We start from the raw sequence: 19,987 nt of genomic DNA, 5'->3' as shown, positions 1-19,987 counted from the left end.
AACAGTGAATTAAGAGCTACCATGCTGGGTCTCATCAGAATCAGAACTTTCCCCCTGAAGAATATAAGTTAGTAGAAAGACTATGGCCCACATGTCCCTCGCACATCTAATGAAGAGAGTTGCTGATGAACTACCAGCGGTTTTAAGTGCTTGGAATTTTCTTTGGAAGACAAGTTCCCTGTGATGTTAGCGATACTTGGTGGTTTCTCGGTTACTTCCCACAGTACTTAACATCTTTCTTAACTTCCTTCTCTCATATTTGACTCTGCTGTTGCTCTTCATTGCTGGCTTTCTTGTTGCCTAGGCATAATACTTGGTTTCTATGTTGGCTTATTTGAGGAGCTGCTGTGACAGAGCAGAGTGAATGCTGCCTTTGACCCCAGAAGAACTGGGTTCAAATTCCAAATATATTATTTACTACCTGTTGATGAACTGGCAAAGCCTCAGTTTACTCATATGGAAAACCAAGAGAATAACCTCTCACTCTGTACCAAGAGAGTTGCGAAGTTCAAAAGGACAGCAGATAGGGTCCTTTTGCTTTCATCCACTTTCAGCAGTTCAAAAGGACAGCAGATAGGGTCCTTTTGCTTTCATCCAAGTTCAAAAGGACAGCTTTCATCCACTGAAGAGCTTTAAAGACTGCCACATTTTCACGCCTGTAATCCCAGCACTTTGGGAGGCTGAGGTGGGTAGATCACCAGGTCAGGAGTTCGAGACCCACCTGGCCAATATGGTGAAATCCTGTCTCTACTAAAAATACAAAAAAAAAAAAAAAAAAAAAGAATAAAAGCTGGGTGTGGTGGTGTGCCCCTGTAGTCTCAGCTGCTCAGGAGGGTGAGGCAGGAAAATCACATGAACCTGGGAGGCGGAGGTTGCAGTGAGCCGAGATCGTGCCACTGCACTCCAGCCTGGGCGACAGAGCAAGACTCTGTCTCAAAAAAAAAAAAAAATTGCCACATTTATGATCAATAAGCTATAACCTCCTGGAAGCAGGCCCTGTATCTTGCATATGTCAGCCCAATACCCTATATGTAGTAAGCACTCTGTAAATATTTACTGACTGAATGCATGGGGATATTACTACCAGGCCTGTTCTTATGAGGTGCTCTGCGGAGACAGGCATTAGTCTAGATAGGAGGAATAGTGATTTCACTGGAGTGCCTCAGTAGTCACAACACAGCCTGGGAGCAAAGGGACTGAGAATTCTAAACCTTGCTCCCTTTATGAAGAGTCATTCACCTCCAAATCTCAGTTCAATTTCCTGCAGGTTTGTAGGTACAAAGCTCACTAGCATCTGTACAAGGCTGAAAGCAGCTGTCTAGCTATGAAGACACAGGGAAGGAACATGAAAATCTGAAAAAGTTTCCAGAAGTTGCACACTTGGCTACTATAACTGAAGATATTGTTGTTTTACAATGATGGCTTCTTGCAGAATTCAGTTATTTTGAGGAGCAGTATGCTCCTTGCTGTGGGTCTAGAACCCAGAGAATTAATACATAATTTCTATCTCTGAAGAGAAAGTGAGTCTAACACTTATCCTCACAACAGTAGCCAATTGCAAAAATGAACGACCAGAGTTTGATAGTCACCCAGCAATTCCCTGAAAGGACTGAAGACGCTTCTGACTGCAGAATACGGACAGGCACATAAAAAATTGATAAGGGTTGCTGTAGCCTTGTAGTATAGTTTGAAGTCAGGTAGCTTGATACCTCCAGCTTTATTCTTTTTGCTTAGAATTGTCTTGGGTATATGGGCTCTTTTTGGTTCCATATGAAATTTAAAGTAGTATTTTCTAATTCTGTGAAGAAAGTCAATGGTAGCTTAATGGGGATAGCATTGAATCTATAATTTACTTTGGGCAGTATGGCAATTTTCACGATATTGATTCTTCCTATCCATGAGCATGGAATGTTTTTCCATTTGTTTGTGTCCTCTCTTATTGCCTTGAGCAGTGGTTTGTAGTTCTCCTTGAAGAGGTCCTTCACATCCCTTGTGAGTTGTATTCCTAGGTATTTTATTCTCTTTGTAGCAATTGTGAATGGGCAAAGTCTTCATGGCTAAAACACCAAAAGCAATGGCAACAAAAGCCAAAACTGACAAATGAAATCTAATTAAACCAAAGAGCTTCTGCACAGCAAAAGAAACTATCATCAGAGTGAACAACCAGCCTACAGAATGAGAGAAAATTTTTGCAATCTATCCATCTGACAAAGGGCTAATATCCAGAATCTACAAGGAACTTAAACAAATTTACAAGAAAAAAACAACCAATCACACCAGAAAGTGGGTGAAGGATATGAACAGACACTTCTCAAAAGAAGACATTTATGCGGCCAACAAACATATGAAAAAAAGCTCATCATCACTGGTCATTAGAGAAATGCAAATCAAAACCACAATGAGATACCATGTCAATGCCAGTTAGAATGGCGATCATTAAAAAGTCAGGAAACAACAGATGCTGGAGAGGATGTGGTGAAATAGAAACGCTTTTACATTGTTGGTGGGGGTGTAAATTAGTTCAACCATTGTGGAAGACAGTGTGGAGATTCCTCAAGGAACTAGAACCTGAAATGACATTTGACCCAACAATCCCATTACTGGGTATACACCCAAAGGATTATAAGTTATTCTTCTATAAAGACACATGCATACGTATGTTTATTGCAGCACTATTCACAATAGCGCAGACTTGGAACCAACCAAAATGCCCATCAGTGATAGACTGGATAAAGAAAATGTGGCACATATACACCATGGAATACTATGCAGCCATCAAAAAGGATGAGTTCATGTCCTTTGCAGGGACATGGATGAAGCTGGAAACCATCATTCTCAGAAAACAAACACAGGAACAGAAAACCAAACACTGCATGTTCTCACTCATAAGTAGGAGTTGAACAATGAGAACACATGGACACAGGGAGGGGAACATCACACACTGGGGCCTATTAGGGGGTGGTGGGCTAGGGGAGGGATAGCATTAGGAGAAATACCTAATGTAGATGACGGGTTGTTGGTTGCAGCACACCACCACGGCACGTGTATACCTATATAAGAAACCTGCACATTCTGAACGTGTATCACAGAAGTTAAATATAATGAATTAGCAAAACTAAACTGCTTATGTCTGTAAAGCATTTTTTTGTGTGTTTTGCCCAGATAGCATGGTTGTCTTCTCACAGCTTTAAAAATTAGGAATGTTATTTCTTTTAATCCATCTCAGTGAGTGAACAACTTGGTTTTAGCAAATTATGCAGTGAGTTAGTAGTCAAGATGGGCTGTGAGAGGGAGTGTCTGAATTTTGAGACTATTACTTAGCACAGTAAGTTCATGTGCCTTCAGGGATCATTGAAACTCCCTAAACTGGGGAGGTAAGGAGACCAACTATACATTTGATGTCTTACTATTACTATTAATAAACTTGGGTAATGGGTAATTTTGAAAAAAAAAATAATAATAATAAGGGACTAGGAAATTGGTAAGGCATGGTAGCAGAAGGCAATGGACTCAAAAGATCTTGCAAGTCACAAAAGTTATGTAAGCATTACAGATATTTACAAAATGGTGCAAGTGCTATGGCAACTTCTTCTTAATCCCTGTTTCACAAAATGCACAGGCTATAAATAAGCAGGCACAGGGCCACTATGAAGCAGCAATGGCAAATTCTTGGCATGGCTCCCGAATTGGGCACTGACAGAGACTTGGGTGGGCACCAACTGCAATGAGTTACAGAGCTAAATTATTTCTTCTGCAAGCCTGTGGTCTAGTCGTGTTATGGGGAGGCCCAGAATTAAGCCGGTGAGTGTGCGAAGACAGAATCATGAGGTAATATATGGCAGATCCACAACTCAGCTGGCCTCCTGGGATCTACTTTCTATGAGACACACAGTTTTTCCATGACACTTGGTACCAGAGAGTCCCCAAAGCCCTTCCTTTTTGCCATCTGGAATATATGTGTCATCCAGAAAAGTTCATTCATATGTAGTTCATAGTTATCCACACGTTTACAACACAGAAGTCTAGAAAATGTTTGGAATATTTTCAGTTTCTCCTCTGGGTATTGCAAGGAGGAGTGATCTACTAGAGCATTAAAACAAAAAAGTATCCTCTTCTAGCATTTCTAGACTTATTTGTTTTTTCTCTTTAGTAAATAAGCTCAGGACCAAGAAGCCACTAGGCCAGGAATTCTGTGCTAACAAGATGTTCAAACTTTGACTGGCCTACTTGGAAAATTTTTTTAAATTAGATAATCTAGAGAGCTACTAAGATACCAAGAGATGGGAAAACATAAAACCTATGTAGATTTATAAGTACAGAAGTGATTATCTAAAGCTGAGGTCAACAAACTGCAGCCCATAAACCAAATCCACTCTACCATCTGTTTTTGTGAGGCCCAAAGAGCTAAGAATGATTTCTAAATTTTTAAATGGTAAAAAAGAAAAATAATATTAAATGACATGTGAAAATTAAGTGAAATTCAAATTTCAGTGCCCATAAAGTTTTATTGGAACACAGCTACTCCCGTTAGTTCCAGTATTGTCTATGGCTGCTTTCATCCTACAAAGGCAGAGTTGAGTAGTTGACACAGAGACCATATGATCTACAAAGCCTAAAATATTTACTACAAGACCCTTGACAAAAAAAGTTAACCAACCCCTAAATCTAAAGTCTGTCTGTGACATTTAAGAAAATCAGAGGCAGAAACATGAGAGGAGCTTTGTGAAAAGATCTCTAGGACTCGCAAAGTCAGGATCAGTCAACTCTTTGGCCAAAGATACCTGATGAAGGCTCTGTTGAAGCTGCAAGCAGATCCTCTTAGCAGAGTTAATTTGCCTCTGGGAAATGTTACTTGAAAAGTCAAGGAGTGAAGGGGACACTGATATGCACCAAAAACTCTCTGCTAGACTCCAAACTAGAGGCAACATTCAATTCCACATGAGTTGAGGTGGGAAAGAATGGATTTAAAGGACAGAAAGAGTTCAATGAGGGTTCACTTGCATTTCTTCTCTAACAAAAACCTGGAGTGAGACAGAAAATCAAAGCCATACTTACATAAAATTTGCCAAAGAAACTAAATTGGGACCTATTGTAAACATCAGTGAGGATGGTGTAATTCTTTGAGTTCAGAATGTAAACTACAGTTTCAATTTTATGATGTGTACCAAACAGCACTCCATGTGTACAAAACAAATGGACATATAATCTTCAATGTTTTACTAGAAAATGTCTGAAAAATAGTAAATTCTTGAGCACATAATGCACATGATGGATTAATTAACCCTCTTTGAAACATAATGAGGTAGAGATGGGGATTCATATCCTGATTTTCCAGATGAGAAAATAGAAAAGAAAGAAGTTACCCAGCAATGATCACAAGGAAAAAATCTGAGTCCTGAGTTTTAACTCACTCCATCCATAGTACACTCTCTCAGCTGGCTCTATCCACATCTGAAGATTGCTTCTTTAATTGATTAGGATCTGGGATTAGTCATCTTCTAGGAAAGCAAGACCAAAAACTTATGCAGGTATAAATGCATGTGAGTTTGCTGAAATGATGACGATTATGTTTGTAATTTGTAGAACGGTCACAAAATGTCTAAGCCGGAAGCACATTTAAAAATATCTAGTTCAAGTCCGTTGTTTTACAAACAAGGAAAACTGAGGTCCAAAAGGGGAAATTTCTTATCCAAGTCTATACAACTAAAACCTCTCTGAGCCCTTACCTCTCTTTATGTGTATTGCCTTGCTTTGACTTCCTGGTCTCTTAGCATCCAAAATGCCTTCCCTTTCACCACCCCACTCATCCTACCCACTCCGTAAACCAACTATTTCCCTCCATGCCTGTTTCTAACCCAGAGTTCATCCCACCAAGCACTCAGACAAAGACTTTGACAAACTTTCTCTCCCCATACACACTTTGACCAAGTTTCTCTCAACCAGAATTTGGTCATTTTACCCTCATGGCTTAGTAGCATTATTTTTTCTCATCAGACCCTTTTTTCTATGCAGATCCTTCCCTGCCCAGCCTCACCCTCACCCCAATTCTCCAACATTACTGACAAGGAGAAAATGTAGGACTCCCTCTTCCCACTCTTCCTCAGCAACAAAACCTGTCCAGATTACAATTGACTCTGTGCTGAGCTCTGCACCAATGACAGCCTGAAAGTCCCATGTGTTATAAACCACCAAAGCTAAAAATATATTTCTGTCTGAGGTGCCAGGCGTTTAAGTCCTGTACCTATCCCCATTCCAGAGATTTCTGAAACTATGAATTAAGTGATAATCAAGACACTGAATACTCAGTCCGAGTTAACTGACTACAACAAGCAAGTGAGGAAGAGAAATATTTTTGTTTCTATTTTCTCTAAGACAGGTATAATTTGACGTTTCAACAAGCCAGACTGAGAACCACCTCCAGAAAGGCCACATGGGCGATAAAGATGCATTGTAAAAATGGAAAAAGAAAACCAAATCAATAAATGTCCTCTTTGGGTAATAAGACAGCCCCCTGCCTTCAAACAGAGATAATGATGGCAGTAAAATCAATCCCACAGCTTTACAGATGGGAGGAGAAAGAAAACACCAATAATTTTTCTTTTGCTTCATTCTGGTGTGTGTTTGTGTGTGTGTGTGTGTGCGTTTTCTAAACCACCTTCTCCTACCTTCAAAGGGCTCAGGACTGAAATCTATGGTCCATATTTGAAAATAACCAAGGGGCTCAGAAGGTTCCCTTTTAACGGTTTTTCAAGGAATCCATTGCTGATTTTTCATATTTCAAACAGGCAAGTACATTTGGCCCTATGAGCTCACAGAGTTTCCCTAACTTAACAGACTCAAAGGTGTAGAGAGTTTTGAAACCTTGCTGGATTTCTATGTGTTCTGTGAGTTGGGTGATTCCCTCCCCACAACCTCATTCCTTTTCTTCCCTGTTCTCAAATGGCACAGGATCCACCTCATTGCAGAGCTCCTCCCAGGCAGCCGTGCCAGCTGCCCTTCTGCCTGCCTCTCTCCTTCAGCTCTAACTTCTGCAGAAAGCTCCCATGTGGGATGTATGATATGACAGCAAAATCTTCCCTTTCACAATGTGATTGAGCATTTCCCCTGTTTTCTGAAAATAACAATTTAGTGACCCATATTTGTAAAACCCAGAGGAAGCATCAAGCATAATCTAATCTATCTGAATATTGAATTTGCTTGTTTGTTCACTTGAACTCCTTTCCCATCTGACGTGGCTGCCATTACTGTGGTGCAGTGCCTGGGCTTGCTGACACACTACCTCTAGATGAGTGCTTTGTTTCATTCTCTGCTCTATAGACAGGACCCGCTGGGTGAGAGGGTATGGGGAAGTGCCAGGGTCTCACTGGGGAAGTTCGGGTGGTCTGAAGTCTCTGGAGCCCCTCCTCACTTCCTTTTCTGACAGCCATCCTTTCATGAGTACTCTGAAGAAAGGAAGGCACTGCTCTCAGGCTCTTTAGGCACTGCTCTAGGCCTTACTGCCTAGACCTAGACATTAGGGCGCTGGGCTTCATATTAGCCCAGTATAAACAGTAGCATTGGGTAATTTGGGGGTATGAGCTGAACATGGGGCATGTTTTCAGTAATACCAAATGATAGCTGCCTTCTTGTAGGCCCTGAGGACTGGAAGAAAACAACATGGCAGCTTCTGTTTTATAGATAATTCTGCCACCTAGCCAAAATGATGAATCAACACTCATCATTGTGATTGGCTATCATTGAGGAGGTCAGTTAAAGGGCATTCTCTTTCTACCTTTTCTCTAGATGCTTCAAACTCTCTGGTGCTTCTTTCATATTCTGATGAGTATCAGTACATTCCTGGTGAATGGTGTGGCCTACATACCTATCTTTTAAGACTGTTCTCAATGTTTACAGCTCTTATAGAAGGAAAGGTTCTCTTTTCTGGTTCTGAAGTGGAACTCAACACTTCCAGCCAGTGAGAGGAAAGAGAAAGGCCTTGGCAGGAAGTACCTCTTTGGGGAAAGTCGGGGCAGAGGTGAATACTGGCGTTTAACAATGGGTCTGGTCCCAGAGCACAGCATCTCTCTCTAGGGGCTCCTCATCAATGTCCCTTTGAGAAGAAAGCCCTCAATACAGGGTGAAGTGGATAAGCAGGAAGCTTAAGCCCTGGGTGGTTAGAGGAAGGAGACATTACCATATATAAGAGGCCTGAAAATGGGAGTTTCTACTGCAGAATGTGGGCTGAGCACCTCTAGAGGCTGAGCAGACATGAGTTGTTCTAAGCTAAATAAAACTAAGGAGCTAGGGCTTGAGCCAATTTAGCCAGATATAAGATGCTACCTTAGATTAAGGTTAGGGACTAATGGACAGGCTTTGAGATCAGGTCTCTGGAGAGGAGAATAAATGTGTTTCTTCACTCTGAGTTCTTACCTACCTAGGAACTATTAACGCAAAGACAGGTCCCAAGGAGGCCACAACAGGAGGGAGCAGGTGCAGAGACTGATAGTCTGCTGAAGAGTGAGAACACTCCCTTTCTGGGGCCGAGGCCAGGAAGCCTTTGCTAAGGAACAGTCTCATATTCATCCCAAGGAACAGGCTGGGGACTCAGTTGGGGTTTCTCCACTTCTAACCTCTCTAATAAGGACAAATTTTTCCTTTACTAGCCAGCAGAGTAGAAAACAAGAAGGAAGGAAATTAAATCTTTTCAAATCATTAATTTTTCTTTCATTTCTAGGACCCACTGAGCCCCAAGCCCCAGCTGGGACCACCTTCACTGCCTACATTGCCTGTACAAACAAGGCTGCTGAAACCAGGGAACTAGCAAGTACAAAAATTTGCTTCCTTAGGCTCCTAAGTTATTTGATAGGGCCTTGCCAATGACTTTTTCTGAGATGATAAAATCCTGGGCCCTGAAAGGTTAGTGTCTCTCTCTGGAAGGTAAAGGAGAAAGGGAAAGAGAAGTGCATGTGCAAGACCCTTTACCTTCAGCGGCTCTTTTGAAGAAGACCTTGCAGCTTCCACATGTGAGAGCTCCATAGTGACACCCAGAAGCTTCATCTCCACAGATCAGGCAGGTCTTCTGGGGTGGAAAGTAATAGTCAATGGGCAAAACATGGTCCCTGGCAGTCTCCAAACTGGAAAGACACAAAAAACCAATGCAACACATGTAATTGAATGGCAGAAATAGGCAAGTGAAGTCTGAGGTCTTCAGGATTAACCTGCATGCATAAATTACTATTATTCATTGCTCAAGTGAGTTAGTGTGAAGCTGAATTTTCTGAGACTTCTCCTAAAGATGATGGTCGTAGGGTGTGACTGGGCTTTTTTGGATCTTGCCGAGGGATTAGGGAAGTTCCCTGGGATTAGCCAATCTCATAGTCTATGTCTATATGAGGGAGCAATGAAGGCAGGAAACCTGAGGTTAAGATATCTAACTGAAGGTGGTGTTCAGGCAACATTTTCAGACTAATTAAATGATATGAACCCAGCTTTGTGACTTTACCTCATCCAAAGGGAGACCTAAAACAAAACCAGACCAAATATCAAAACGATTTGATGTTCCTTGCTTTAGCTCCGTGAGCCTCAAATCTCATCTATAAAATAGAGATAATATCTCCCATCCTATTGAGCTGCTGCTGTGAGTGGTAATATAAATCAGATAATGGATAAAATGCCATTGGAATAAATACACAAGGATCGTGATTAGTATTATCATACAAGTCTTGTTCTTTTTTTTTTCCTCATTTCTTCACTTTCCTTAGGTGTTTCTCTAGATCACATGGACATCCGCTGGATTCCATTCCACAACATAAAGTACCAAGCATAATCCCTATGCCTGAAGCTTCTGTTGAAAAAATGATGTACAGTGATTCTGGACATCTTTTAGGCTACCATCAAAATACTTGGCCACTGGAGCTTCAGAAGTCACCTTGTCTAACTGCCTTTCTCCAAGAACATCTGTGCCCAAGCTCTTTCAGGTGGATATGAAGAAGAAGGGCCAGAAAGCCAATCCTAAAACCTTCATGGAAGGTTAATTCTGAGTCTCCTATAGTAAAAAATTCAAGTTTGAACAAAATGGAACATTGTTCTCACTACCCAAAGGTCAACTTTTGTCTTTCCTATGTCTTATGCCTAAGCATTAAACAAAACTCAAGTGACATTCTGGGTTACATCTGCTTCAGAGAGATGACAACTGCCCATGCTATCATTCACAAGAGCACAACTGCTATATTTTATAAGTACTTCTTCCTTACTAAGGAATGAAGGAAAATGAGCCCTAATGGGAGCCTGTTTGCTGTGCCAACACCTAACGATAACTCTGCGAAGACAAGCTTCTTTTCTCATTTTAATATCCATTGTACAGATGAAAAACCTAAGACTTGGAGAGGGGAAGTGCAGGACAATTTGACTACAAGTCTAACACAGTTTCCATTAACCTATTGTCTTCTCACCACTCACCTTTACTTTCCACCAGTGGCCTTTTGGTTCGAATGCTCATCACAGTCATCAGAATAAAAAAAAAAAAAAACATGAAAGGTTATCTTCCCCTCAACCCCAAGTGAACAGCTCTGGCAGGACAAGAGCAAAGAAAACTTTCACTCACTTTACAAGCACTTTACCAGCAAGACACAAATATCAGCCTTTATTCAAGTCCCAAGTACAACAGAAAGCAATAAAAAATTATACTGACATGCAAACCCAGTGGCTTGATATCATGGCCTATCTTCACTCCCCAGAAGCCTTCCTTTCCCTACCCTAACTAGAAAGCCAGCAAGAGCACTTCCAACAAACCAAGGCTAGCAAGGCCATAAGTTCCACAGGGAAGGAGCTTACTTCCAAAATACAATTCAGCTAAACGCTAAGATCATAATTCTTTTCGCTAAAAATGTCATTTCCTTGGGTAAAAACTGTGCCCCCTTCCTCAGTCCTAAATGAAACATGGAGAAGAAAGAAAATTTTCACAAGTACCTTTCTCCTTTCTCCACCTTTTTGACTTCTGTTACTAACACAAACAGTCCAAATAAAATCAGAAGAACATGTATTTAGGTACTCTATGTGCCAGGCCATTTCATACATATCATCCCATTTAATTTTCCCAACAACTTACCAGGTAGCTGTGTATCATCCCTATATTGCAGAAGAGGAAACTGATGCTCAGAACAATTAAGTAAACTTGTCCAAGATCACGCATCTATTAATAATAAGTGGCAATGCCAGGATTCCATCCTGGGTGAGTCTGACTCCAAAGTGTAGATTCTTAACCACTGACAAACCATGTTGTGCTAATGAAGGTTAAGATTAGGTAGACTGGTTCAACTCAACTCTTAGCATCTGGCCCTATGGACCAGGCACAGGGGTAGGTGCTGGGGATATAGTGGTGATCGAGATATTTCCTTGGCCCTAAAAAATGACTATCTGTCAGAGAAGAAGGACGGGAAATAAATAATCATGAGATAGTAAATGATATAAGAAAGCAGAGTGCAGACTGCTAAAGATGAGGATGCACTTCAAAGATGGGATTATTATTTGAAAGACACAAATATATGTATGGGTAAAGGAGATGATAATGATGATGTTGATGATGATAATGATGGTTATTATTAGATAATTACAAAATAAATATCAGATAAACAGTCTATCTATTTTGTAGATAGACCACTAGCCAGACTACTAAAGAAGAAAAGAGAGAAGAATCATAGATGCAATAAAAAATAATAAAGGGGATATCACCACGGATCCCACAGAAATACAAATTACCATCAGAGAATACTATAAACACCTGTGGGGCAAATAAAATAGAAAATCTAGAAGAAATAGATAAATTCCTGAACACATAGACCCTCCCAAGCCTAAAGCAGGAAGAAGTCGAATACCTGAATAGAACAATAACAAGTTCTGAAATTGAGGTAGTAATTAATAGCCTACCAACCAAAAAAAGTCCAGAACCAGAAGGATTCACAGACGAATTCTACCAGATGTACAAAGAGGAGCTGGTACCATTCCTTCTGAAACTATTCCAAACAATAGAAAAAGAAGGAATCCTCCCTAACTCATTTTATGGGCCAGCATCATCCTGATACCAAAACCTGGCAGAGACACAACAAAAAAAGAAAATGTCAGGCCACTAACCCTGATGAACATCAGTGCAAAAATCCTCAATAAAAAAATACTGGCAAACCGAATCCAGCAGCACATCCAAAAGCTTATCCACCACGATCAAGTCCACTTCATCCCTGGGATGCAAGGCTGGTTCAACATATGCAAATGAATAAACATAAGCCATCACATCAACAGAACCAATGACAAAACCATACAATTATCTCAATAGATGCAGAAAAGGCCTTCGACAAAATTCAACACCGCTTCATGCTAAAACTCTCAATAAACTAGGTATTGATGGAATATATCTCAAAATAATAAGAGCTATTTATGACAAACCCACACCCAATATCATACTGAATGGTCAAAACTGGAAGCATTCCCTTTGAAAACCAGCACAAGACAAGGATGCCGTCTCTCACCACACCTATTCAACATAGTATTGGAAGTTCCAGCCAGGGCAATCAGGAAAGAGAAAGCAATAAAGGATATTCAAATAGGAAGACAGGAAGTCAAATTGTCTCTGTTTGCAGATGACATGAATGTATATTCAGAAAACCCCATTGTCTCAGCCCCAAATCACCTTAAGCTGACAAGCAACTTCAGCAAAGTCTCAGGATACAAAATCAGTGTGCGAAAATCACAAGCATTCCTATACACCAATAACAGACAAACAGAGAGCCAAATCATGAGTGAACTCCCATTCACAATTGCTACAAACAGAATAAAATATGTAGGAATACAACTTACAAGGGATGTGAAGGACCTCTTCAAGGAGAATTACAAACCACCGCTCAAGGAAATAAGAGAAGACAAAAATAAATTGAAAACCATTCCGTGCTCATGCATAGGAAGAATCATTATCATGAAAATCGCCAAACTGCCCAAAGTGATTTACAGATTCAGTGTTAATCCCATCAAGCTACCAATGACTTTCTTCACAGAATTATAAAAAACTACTTTAAATTTCATATGGAACCAATAAAGAGCCTGCATAGCCAAGACAATTCTAAGCAAAAAGCACAAAGCTGGAGGCATCATGCTATCTGACTTCAAACTATACTACAAGGCTACAGTACCCAAAATAGCATGGTACTGGTACCAAAACAGATATATAGACCAGTGGAACAGAACAGTGGAACACTGCATGTTCTCACTCAAAAGTGGGAGGTGAACAATGAGAACACTTGGACACAGGCTAGGGAACATCACACACTGGGGCCAGTGAGGGGTGAGGGGCAAGGGAGGGGATAGCATTAGGAGAAATGTCTAATGTAGATGACGGGTTGATAGGTGCAGCAAACCACCCTGGCACGTGTGTACCTTTGTAACAAACCTGTACATTCTGCACATGTACCCCAGAACTTAAAGTATAATAAAAAAAGAAAAAAAATTATCAGATAAACAAAATGGAAACATGCAGAAAACTCATTTTGTAAAGGACCTTTAAGAAACAGAAATGGAGTGTTGCTGTTCAATGGCTATAAAGTTTCAGTTAAGCCTGAAGAAAAGGTTCTAGACATCTGCTGTACAACATTGTGCCTATAGTTAACAATATGGTGTTGTCATGCACACGTATGTTTATTGCAGCACTATTCACAATAGCAAAGACTTGGAACCAACCCAAATGTCCAAAAATGATAGTCTGGATTCAGAAAATGTGGCATATATACACCATGGAATACTATGCAGCCATAAAAAATGATGAGTTCATGTCCTTTGTAGGGACATGGATGAAACTGGAAACCATCATTCTCAGCAAACTATCACAAGGACAAAAAACCAAACACCGCATGTTCTCACTCATAGGTGGGAATTGAACAATGAGAACACATGGACACAGGAAGGGGAACATCACACACCGGGGACTGTTGTGGGGTGGGGGGAGGGAGGAGGGATAGCTTTAGGAGATATACCTAATGCTAAATGACGAGTTAATGGGTGCAGAACACCAACATGGCACATGTATACATACGTAACAAACCTGCATGTTGTGCACATGTACTCTAAAACTTAAAGTATAATAATAATGAAATTTAAAAAAATATGGTGTTGTGCCCTTAAATTTTGTTATGAGGGTAGACCTTATGTTGTGTTATTATTAAAAAATGTTTTTCAAAGAAATCGAAATTTTCATCTATACTAAAGTGAAAATACAGTTAAAAATTTTTCAAAGAATCTAATTAATCGAATTTACAATCAATGAAAGACAAAATATTCATTAGAGTTTTGTTTGTTAGGCATGAGTTTAATAAAGCGCACCTTGAACAAAAATAACTGTAAAGGAGGAAGAGGAAGATAAATAGTGAAGGGGATTCAGAATCTGGACTTTTACTAATTGCAACCCATTTTGACTAGAGACCTGAGATAGTACCTCCTGGCCTCACTAGGTCAGTCTCTGCCTCTCCCCGACTCCCCAGCTAGCAAAATATTTTGGGTAGCACTCCCACTGATCCTGACCTAGTGTGGACAAAGGGCACATTGCAGCTCTGACTCATGAGCTAAACTTTGGGCTTTGGAAATGAAAATTCCAACTGCAGTCCCTCTCTCAGGCTTATATCCTAGAGAAAGCTGGGCACATATGTACTAGGAGGCACATTCAGGAACAGTCATAGCAGTTTTGTTTATTAACGCATAAATGATAAACATTAACTGACAGGAGAAAAATAATTTATGGCACACATATCCAATAAAATACAATCAGCAATGAAAAGGAATGGAATCGAGCTACACATAGTTGAATCTCAAATACTAATGTTGTGTAAAAGACATAATTCACAATAGGATACATACAATATGATTCTATTATATAAAGTTCAAAAAGAAGCAAAAGCAAGCAATATATTATTTGGGAATATACACGTGAAAACTTATCAAAATGCAAGGGAATAATAAAGCCCAAATATAGGATAGTGGTTACCTCTGAGGGGAGGCTGGGAGTGATGGTAAGAGGAAAGAGGATATAAGTAGGTTTATGCTCTTATTTTTAAAATATTGACTAAGCTCCCATTATGTGGCTGACACTCTTCTAGGTCCTGGGGATATAGCAGTGAACAAAATGGACAAAAATCCATGCCTTCAGAGAGCTTCCATTCTAATAGAGTTGATGCAATGATGATATTAATGTTGTTGATTCTTTAATCTGGGCTCATCAACATTAATTTTATTGTTATGCCATATAACATATATTACATGTATTCTTTGATATTACTAAAACAGCACATAATGAAAGAAAAACTAAAATGAAAACCTCAAAAGCTTTGAATATGCTCCTAGATAACATCCTAATTGCAAACACAGGAGAGGTTTGCTTTGAGAACAAGTGCAGAATTTGCATGTGACATTGTGTTTTTTCTTACCTCGTGGGTTACATGTTCACTTATTATCTTGAGGCAGGGCATTCGGTTTTATTAGTCTGAAGCAAAAGCAGTGCCCCATAGAATGGAAGGTTTCTGAACCAGAACACCACTTGCAATTCTTCAACAGTTTCACTATTAATTAAATAAAAGTGGATTACTAGAAGCTGTTGGCCTGCCAATACAGGCTCAACCATGAGGAACTTGGGCTTAGGAAACCTTGGCACCCAGCTGAGATCGCCAGGTCTGTCTCTCTCTCTCCCTGACTCCTTTCCTTTTTATCTCCTCTCCTCTGCTCCTCCCCCTGCCCCCCAACTTTCTTTTCAAAGGAGGACTTGGGGATACTTTGAAGAATCTGATTAATTTAAATAAGTCCCACCAGTGACTGTGGAAGTGGGGTGAAATGCAAAAGTCACAGACCAGTTTTATTTGTTAGCGAGAGGAATGGCAACCCAACAAGGATTTGGAGCCCACCAGACCTGGGTTGGAATCCTGCCTCTACCACTGAACTTTGGGTGAAATAATTAAGGCTCTCTGTGCTCCATTTGCCTCATTTAGAGTTGGAAATATTTTCAGCTTTAGACAGCTTTTGTGAGAATTACAATTACATTAAATAACACATGTAAAAGCCCTTGCCTCTGTGCCTGCCACACAGTAGGCATATTGTAAGTCTTGGTTGCCTTAATCTTTTGTCTTACCATAAGAAAATGAAATATCTAATATCCCAAAAATAAAAAAGAGCATTTTTCTTGGCTATGCAGAGCTTTTAGAGAAAGGTAAATACATGTGGGGGTTGGGGAGTGTAGGGCATAGGGGGTGGGGAAGGAGGGGGAGAGAGGGGAAGAGACAGAGAGAGGGCAAGGGTAGACATGTAAACACATATCTTTCTCCTACATACCTACTTTTCAAACTAAAAGAGGTTGAGGCAACCACCAAACTTCTTTATGGAACATAATATTTTTCCTTGTGTTTAGTAACAAAATATATTTTATTAATCACATTATGGAACATGACATCCCTACATGACTTTTTAAGATAAAATCAGTTCACAATTACTCTCTCCTTATAGATCTATTGTGCTTACTTATTTGTGGTTACAAGGAATATTTTTGTGGAGAAGTTGGTGAAGTAATGGCTTAAGATAGGTGGCATCTTTATTCTCTGCCACCATGAGATTTGAAATTTAGTGTGTGTTCATTCACGAGGGCAGCAATGTTTACTATTAAAAATATTACCCAAATTTAGTTCATAGCTTTTCAATTCTCTTTAATAAATTCTTTAGTTGAAGTGGAAAGACACGTAGGTAGAAGATCTAGTTTTCATGTCCATCTCTGCCACTTGCTAACAGAAGGACCTTGAACAACTCACTTGACTTCAATTTCTTTACATATAAAATAGGCAAAGAAATATAGATCCCACAAGACTGCAGTGAGGATTCAATGAAGTTGTGGAGGTAAAGCAGCCCCACACCATTGCTGACACAGTGCTTAATAAATGGTTATTACTGTAATAATCTTATGAGAAAGTTGTAGAGGAGAGATGAGGAAGAACAAGGTTTTGAAAAGGTACCACTGAGGTAGGTATCATTACCCCTATTTTGCATATATGCAAACTGAGACTTAGAGAAAGCAAATGACTTGTCCGAGTCCATACACTAGTAGTGACAAAACCAGAATTATACTTGGGACTATTTCCCCGCCCCTACTCCATATTTTCCCACTATCCTAAACTGCCAAGGCCATATAATATTTCTGTTATAGCTTGGTTTTAATTTAACTAGGTTGTTTTTAATGGGCTTACTGAGTTATATTTCACATACTATAAAATTCACCCATTTTAGCATATTCACATCTATTACCGCAAACTAATTTTAGAGCAATTATATCACTCCAAAAAGAAATCCTGTACCCATTAGCAGCCACTCCTCATACTGCCTCCTCCCAGACCCTGGAAAAACTAATTTCCTTTCTATCTCTAAATATTTTTCTTTTATGGACATTTAATATAAATAAAATCATACAGTGTGGTCTTTTGTGAGTTGCGAGTTGCTTTTTTCACCTAGCATAATGTTTTCAAGGTTCATCCATGTTGGAGTATGTATGAGTACTTCATTCCTTATTATTGACAGATAAACCATGGCATGGATATAGCACATTTTGTTTTTCCATTTATCAGTTGATGGACATTTGGAGCCCACATTTGGAAGACATTTGTCGTCCACTCTTTGGCTATTATAAATAATGCTGCAATGAACATTTGTGTACAAGTATTTGTGTGGACATGTTTTCATTTCTCTTGAGTATTTATCTTGGAATAGAATTACTAGGTCAAACAGTAACATTTTTGATACATGTACACCATAGTATACTATGCAAAAAGAATGAGATCATGTCCTTTGCAGCAACGTGGATGAATCTGGAGTATTCTCCTAAGCAAACTAAGCAAACTAAAGCAGGAACAGAAAACCAAATACCGCATGTTCTCACTGATAAGTGGAAGCTAAATATTGAGTACATATGAACACAAAGAAAAGAACAAGAGGCACCAGGGCCTACTTGATGGTGGAGGGTAGGAGGAGGGTGAGGATAGAAAAACTACCTATTGGGTACCATGCTTATTACCTGGGTGATGAAATAATGTGTACACTAAACTCCTGTGACACACAATTTAGCTATATAGCAAACCTGCATATGTACCTCTGAACCTAAATTAAAAGCGAAGAAAAACTAAATAACAAATAGTAATTTTTTTAAAGACTTTCAGACTGTTTTTCAAAAGGCTGCATGACTTTACATTTTACCAGCAATATATAAGGGTTCTGGCTCCTCCACATTAAAGCCAATACTTGTTATTTGTTCTTTTTTACTATAGCCATCCTAGTAGGTGTAAACTGGTATCTCAATTTGGTTTTGATCTGCATTTCCCTAATGACTAATGATGTTGAGCATTTTTAAATTTGTATATCTTCTATCAAGAAATTTCTATTCAAATACTTTGCCCATTTTAAAATTGGGTTGTCTTTTTATATTGAGTTGCAAGAGTTCTTTATATATTCTAAATTCAATACCCTTATCAGATATATGATTTGCAAATAGTTTCTCTCATTCTGTGGGTGAGATTTTCACTTTCTTGATGGTATCATTTGCAGCACAAAAATTTCAAATTTGATGAAGTCCAATTTATCAATTTTTTTCTCTTATTGCTTGTGCTTTTGGTGTTATAGCCAAAAAACCATTGCCTACTTCAAGGTCATAAAGATTTACTCTGCTATTTTCTTCTGAGATTTATCATCTTAGTTCTATAGCATTTAGATCCATGATACACCATGAGATCATTTTTTTTTTTGCAGGTTTGAAGTGGTCTAAAATCTTTTATTTTCATGTGAATATCCAATTTTTCCAGTACAATTTATTGAAAAAACTATTCTTTCCTCATTGAATTGTCTTAGCAACACTTTTGAAAATCAATTGGCCTTAAATGTAAGAGTTAATTTTTGGATTCTCAATAGTATTCCATTTATTGATCTGTTTATCCTTATGCCAACACCATACACTCTTGATTACCACTGCTTTGTAGTAAGGTTTGGAATCAGGAAGCATGGGTACGCCGACTTTGTTTTTCTTTCTCAATATTATTTTGGTTATCCTAGGTTCCATGTATTTAAATATTAATTTTAGGGTCAGATTTTCATTTTCTGCTAAGAAAACAGCCAGGATTTTGATAGGGATTTCCTTCAATCTTTGGGGAGTATTTCCATCTTGACAATATTAAGCCCTCTAGCACATGAACAAGGGATGCTTTTCTATTTATTTAGATTTTTAATTACTTTCCACAGGGTTTTGTGGTTTGCAGCATACAAGTCTTACGCTTCTTTTGTTAAATTTATTTTTAAGTATTCAGGTATTTTGATGATATTGTCAGTGAACTGTTTTCTTAATTTCATTTTCAGATTGTTCATTGCTAGTGTACAGAAATACAATTGATTTTTGCACATTAATCTTGTATTCTGAAACCTTGCTGAACTCATTTACTCGTTTTAATAGTTTATCATGGATTCCTTAGGGTTTTCTTTGTATAAGATCATGTCATCTGTGAATATAGATAATTTCACCTCTTCCTTTTCAATATGGGTGCCTTTTACCTCTTTTTTTTTTTTTTTTTTTGCCTAATTGCCTTGACTTGAATCTGCAATACAATGGTAAATTGAAATGGTGAGAACAGTCATCCTTGTCTTGTTCCTGATCTTACAAGGAAAAATTTCAATCTTTCCCTATTAAGTATGATGTTAGCTGTGTGTTTTTCAGAGATGTCCATTACAAAGTTAAGAAAGTTTCCTCTTATTCTTAGGTTTTTGAATGTTAATTTACATTCCAGAGATAAATCCTACTTGGTCACCCTTTATAACCCTTTTTATTTGTTGCTGAATTCAGTTTGCTAGCATTTTGTTGAGATTTTTAGAAAGTTATCTATATTCAAATGTGATATTAGCCTGCAGTTTTATTTTTGTGTCATATCTTTGGTTTTGGCATCAGGGTAATGCTGACTTTGCAGAA

General features: G+C 38.9%; 1 protein-coding gene across 4 annotated transcripts in view; it reads right to left on the bottom strand.

Moving 5' to 3' along the window:
- The window catches only part of AR (androgen receptor), a 180,239-nt gene that overhangs the window by 80,274 nt on the left and 79,978 nt on the right, over nt 1-19,987 (bottom strand). For all 4 annotated transcript variants that reach the window (XR_008497144.2, XM_054472350.2, XM_063660897.1 and 1 more), the window contains exon 2: nt 8,962-9,113. Coding sequence is in view for 3 of the 4 variants with exons in the window: in XM_054472350.2 (XP_054328325.1) it covers nt 8,962-9,113 (152 nt within the window). In the remaining variant the exon portion in view is untranslated. The remainder of the gene's footprint in view (nt 1-8,961; nt 9,114-19,987) is intronic.

This window comes from Pongo pygmaeus, chromosome X (genome assembly GCF_028885625.2).
Source record: "Pongo pygmaeus isolate AG05252 chromosome X, NHGRI_mPonPyg2-v2.0_pri, whole genome shotgun sequence".
Lineage (NCBI taxonomy): Eukaryota > Metazoa > Chordata > Mammalia > Primates > Hominidae > Pongo > Pongo pygmaeus.
This window is presented reverse-complemented; position numbering and strand designations above follow the sequence as displayed.